We start from the raw sequence: 5,000 nt of genomic DNA on the forward strand, positions 1-5,000 counted from the left end.
GAGTGTCGGCGACACAGGGCACACATGGACACATGCACACAATGAAGTTACGACTCTGTGACTTAATTGTTTTCTGACTCTGTCTCTGTTCAGTCTGGCCTGACTCCGCTGCACGTGGCCTCCTTCATGGGCCACCTGAACATCGTCAAGAACCTGGTGACGAAGGGGGCGTCCCCCCATGCCTCCAACGTGGTGAGTACCCCCCCTTCACCTCTGTCTGTGCGACGGTCTCTCTCTGTGGGATGGTCTCTCTCTGTGTGACGGCCTCTCTGTGTGACGGTCTCTCTCTGTGGGAGGGTCTCTCTCTGTGGGACGGTCTCTCTCTGTGTGACGGTCTCTCTCTGTGTGACGGCCTCTCTGTGTGACGGTCTCTCTCTGCGTGACGGCCTCTCTGTGTGACGGTCTCTCTCTGCGCGAGTGTGACAGGTTTGTGTGGTTGTCTGTCCAAGCAGAAGGTGGAGACTCCTCTTCACATGGCGTCTCGGGCGGGACACTGCGACGTGGCAGAGTTCCTACTGGAGCACGCCGCACCTGTGGACGCCAAGGCAAAGGTACTTTAGACCAGGGGGCGAGGCAGACACCTTCCGATGGTGCCCCCCCCCATGGTGCCCCCCCCCCCCCAAGCCAAGCCTGGGGGGAGAGGAAGCATCAACCGACCCAAACGAAGAAGAAGAACCAGGGGTTCTCAACCTTTTGTAACTTAAGGCCCACTTAAGATCGTTAAAATATTCTGAGGACCACCTTTACCAAATAAATGCGAAGACAAAAACTGGTGGTCCGTCACTTTTCTCATCCGAGGGAGAGGGAAAGTTTGCATCCGAGGGAACGTTCGCTAGCAAGCTACGTTAGCTGAACACATTTGGATGTGATTGGCGCGGTGATATTCAAACATAACTGGTCATTGAACTTATGCATTTTAACTTGAATTTTTTTATACGTGAATTCTTGAGTACATTGAGATATAAAAATAACTAGCTTTGTAAATGACCAAACTTTATTTTATTTCTGTCTAAACATTTGATAGTAGGCTACCACTGCCTCTGTGGCCTCTTGATGTTCTTGCTCTATGAACCACCAGTAGGCCGCAGACCACTGGTTGAGAATGGCTGCTTTAGACTAGAGGGAACATCGTCAACCTACACACACACACACACAGACACACACACACACACACACACACAGACACACACAAAGACACATTCCCCTCCCCTGTGTCCAGGACGACCAGACGCCCCTCCACTGTGCCTCTCGGATGGGCCACAAGGAGCTGGTCAAGCTGCTGCTGGAGCGCAAGGCCAACCCCAACTCCACCACCACGGCCGGCCACACCCCCCTGCACATCACCGCCCGCGAGGGCCACGCCCACACCGCCCGCATCCTGCTGGACATGGAGGCTCAGCAGACCAAGATGACCAAGGCACGCGCCGCCGCCCCGTCACTTCCTGTCGTCCGCTGCGGTCGACGCTTCAGTTAAAAACCCGGTGCTTTCTAACCCCCCGAGAAGCCTGTTCCGTTCTGACGTGTGTGTGTGTGTGTGTGTGTGTGCGTGTGTGTGTGTCTGTGTGTGTGTGTGTGTGTGTGTGTGTGTTTGTGTGTGTGTGTGTGTGTGTGTTTATATCTGTGTGCGTGTGTGTGTGTGTGTGTGTGTGTGTGTGTGTGTGTGTGTGTGCACGTGTGTGTGTTTATGTCTGTCTGTGTGTGTGTGTGTGTGTGTGCGTGTGTGTGTGTGTGTGTATCTCTGCAGAAAGGCTTCACTGCGCTCCACGTGGCCTCTAAGTATGGCAAGGTGGACGTGGCAGAGCTGCTGCTGGAGAGAGGGGCCAACCCCAACGCTGCTGGCAAGGTAGGACGCCCTCCCTGGGGAGGAGCTGGGGGGGACAGGCTGGGGGGGGGGGACAGGCTGGGGGGGTCCTGGGGAATGGCCACGGTATGGAAGGTGTGATGAAAAGACTATTCATTAATGAATGAATTAATGAATGAATGAATGAATGAATGAATGAATGAATAAATTAATGGATGAATGAATGAATGAATGAATGAATGAATGAATGAATGCATGAATGAATGAATGAATGAATGAATGAATGAATGAATAGATGAATGGATGGATGGATGGATGAATGAATGGATGAATGGATGAATGGGTGAATGAATGAATGAATGAATGGATGAATGGATGAATGGATGAATGGATGAATGAATTTTATGGGAAACTGAACTGGTTTACTGTATGTGTGTGTCTGCAGAATGGTCTGACTTCTCTCCATGTCGCTGTCCATCATAATAACTTGGATGTGGTCAACCTGCTGGTCAGCAAGGGAGGTTCTCCACACAGCGCAGCCAGGGTGAGAGACGACACACACACACACACACACACACGCACACACACACACACGCATTTATAACCATGCCCCTGTGCTCTCTCTTCAGAACGGCTACACTCCGCTCCACATCGCGTCCAAACAGAACCAGGTGGAGGTGGCCAACAGCCTGCTGCAGTACGGGGCGTCGGCCAACGCCGAGTCCCTCCAGGGGGTCACGCCCCTCCACCTGGCCTCACAGGAGGGCCGGCCGGACATGGTGTCCCTGCTCATCTCCAAGCAGGCCAACGTCAACCTGGGCAACAAGGCAGGCCTGGGGGGAGGGGGCCGGGGGGGAGGGGGCCGGGGGGGAGGGGGAGAGGTCATGTTTGGAGTAGCTGGGGGTGAGGTGTGTGTTGGATATGCATGCTGAAATTTACTTTAAACTAATTTTTGTCCCTGACCCCCCCCACTTTCTCAGAGTGGACTGACCCCTCTCCACCTGGTTGCCCAGGAGGGCCACGTGGGCATCGCTGATATCCTGGTGAAGCAGGGGGCCTCCGTCTACGCCGCCACACGGGTACGGCCTCGCGCCTCTAGACCTGCATAGTACTCCGCGGCACCTAGTGCCAATGCTGCTTTGCATCCTGGGACACTGCAGAGAGTTTTGATAGTGTAGACCTAAACACTACTGCCTTTCCTAGGGCTTTCAGCGTTCGTTCGTTCGTTCGTTCGTTCCTTCCTTCCTTCCTTCCTTCCTTCCTTCCTTCCTTCCTTCCTTCCTTCGTTCTTTCTTTCTTTCTTTCTTTCTTTCTTTCTTTCATTCATTCATTCATTTGTTTATTCATCCACTCATTCCTTCATTTATTCATTAATCTATCCACTCATTCATTCATACATTCATTCATTCATTCATTCACATGAAAGCAAACAGTACAGTATGGTACATGAGCAGCAGTGAAGGCTCCATGGCAGATAGGGTGTCTGAGGGCTGACCTTTCATCTCCTCACTAAAAATAGCCTGTGTGTCTGACGGCCCTCGGTAACGTTACCAACAACAACAATACACCCTGGGTAACGTTACCAACAACAACAATACACCCTGAGTAACGTTATCAACAACAACAATACACCCTGGGTAACGTAACCAACAACATCAATACACCCTGGGTAACGTTACCAACAACATCAATACACACCCGGTCCTGAGAACAGGGGCCCCACACCGACATCAATACACACCCGGCCCTGAGAACAGGGGCCCCACAACAACATCAATACACACCCGGTCCTGAGAACAGGGGCCCCACACCGACATCAATACACACCCGGCCCTGAGAACAGGGGCCCCACAACAACATCAATACATACCCGGTCCTGAGAACAGGGGCCCCACACCGACATCAATACACACCCGGCCCTGAGAACAGGGGCCCCACAACAACATCAATACACACCCGGTCCTGAGAACAGGGGCCCCACACCGACATCAATACACACCCGGCCCTGGGTAACGTTACCAACAACATCAATACACACCCGGCCCTAAGAACAAGGCCCCTGGCCAGGAAAAACAGGAAGTATAAACAGTGTAGCGACCTCTATGTTATCACCGGTGCTGACCATACAGTATGGGGATATGTGCCATTTGAGGAGAGTGTGTGGATATTATTTGATGTATTTGTTTATGTATTTGAACAAGAATTCGGTGAGATTTAATGGGGCTTGATTTACATGAAGAGTACTAGAACGACTAGCAGGGCTGTTAGTGTTCTAGTTAGCTGTTTCTTTGTTACTTTGGTCTGGTTAGATGAGGTTTAACCCTTTACCTCCCACTTCTTCTCTTCCAGATGGGCTACACTCCTCTCCATGTTGCTTGTCACTATGGCAACATAAAGATGGTGAAGTTCCTCCTGCAGCAGCAGGCCAACGTCAACAGCAAGACGAGAGTAAGCTCCCGCCACCGGCCGCCACAGGAAATCACTATCAGAATTTGTTTTATTGCCACGTTTTTCAACGTACTGTACTAGGAATTTGCTTTCGGTCGTGGTGCAACATTGGACAGGGTGCAGGGACGAGACAGGACAGTACAAAGACAGGACAGTGCAAAGAGCGAAGTACAAAATGCTAGAGCAAAACAACGATGAGCTAAGAAAAGAACAATATAGAAAAAGTAGTGCAGTCAGTGTGTGTACAGTGAGTGAGCAGGGTGTGAATACAACAGTCTCAGATTCTATCCATGCTTAGAGGCTGATCTTCATGATCCCCCCTCTCTCTCTCTCTCTCTCTCTCTCTCTCTCTAGGTTGGCTACACACCCCTGCACCAGGCAGCTCAGCAGGGACACACAGACATCGTGACATTACTACTGAAGCACGCAGCCCAGCCCAATGAGATCACCACTGTGAGCATAGAGACACCTTCCACACCTCATTCACCCACCTGCATCACTCTCACTCTGCGATACGCTCCCCTGACTCTCTTTCTCTCTCTCTCTCTCTCTCTCTCTCTCTCTCTATCTCTCTCTCTCTCTCTTTCTCTCTCTGTCTCCCTCTCTCTCTCTCTCTCTCTCTCTCTCTGTCTCTCTCTCTCTCTGTGTCTCCCTCTCCCTCACTCTCTCTCTCTCTCTCTCTCTCTCTATTTCTCTCTGTCTCACTCTCTCTCTCTCTCTCTTTCTCTCTCTCTCTCTCAGAATGGAACAT

The 5,000-nt window shown here is 51.4% G+C and overlaps 1 protein-coding gene across 1 annotated transcript in view; it reads left to right on the forward strand.

Annotated features, from left to right (window-relative positions):
- Positions 1–5,000, forward strand: part of ank1a (ankyrin 1, erythrocytic a) — a gene marked incomplete at both ends in the record, with an annotated part of 83,753 nt that overhangs the window by 50,720 nt on the left and 28,033 nt on the right. Inside the window, 10 exons of the mRNA XM_084457420.1 lie at positions 94–192; positions 453–551; positions 1,220–1,417; positions 1,745–1,843; positions 2,247–2,345; positions 2,431–2,628; positions 2,782–2,880; positions 4,151–4,249; positions 4,604–4,702; positions 4,991–5,000. The exon at positions 4,991–5,000 is cut by the window's right edge and continues 83 nt beyond it. Coding sequence (XP_084313546.1) covers positions 94–192; positions 453–551; positions 1,220–1,417; positions 1,745–1,843; positions 2,247–2,345; positions 2,431–2,628; positions 2,782–2,880; positions 4,151–4,249; positions 4,604–4,702; positions 4,991–5,000 — 1,099 coding nt within the window. The remainder of the gene's footprint in view (positions 1–93; positions 193–452; positions 552–1,219; positions 1,418–1,744; positions 1,844–2,246; positions 2,346–2,430; positions 2,629–2,781; positions 2,881–4,150; positions 4,250–4,603; positions 4,703–4,990) is intronic.

This window comes from Borostomias antarcticus, assembly GCF_949987555.1.
Source record: "Borostomias antarcticus genome assembly, chromosome: 23".
Taxonomy (NCBI): domain Eukaryota; kingdom Metazoa; phylum Chordata; class Actinopteri; order Stomiiformes; family Stomiidae; genus Borostomias; species Borostomias antarcticus.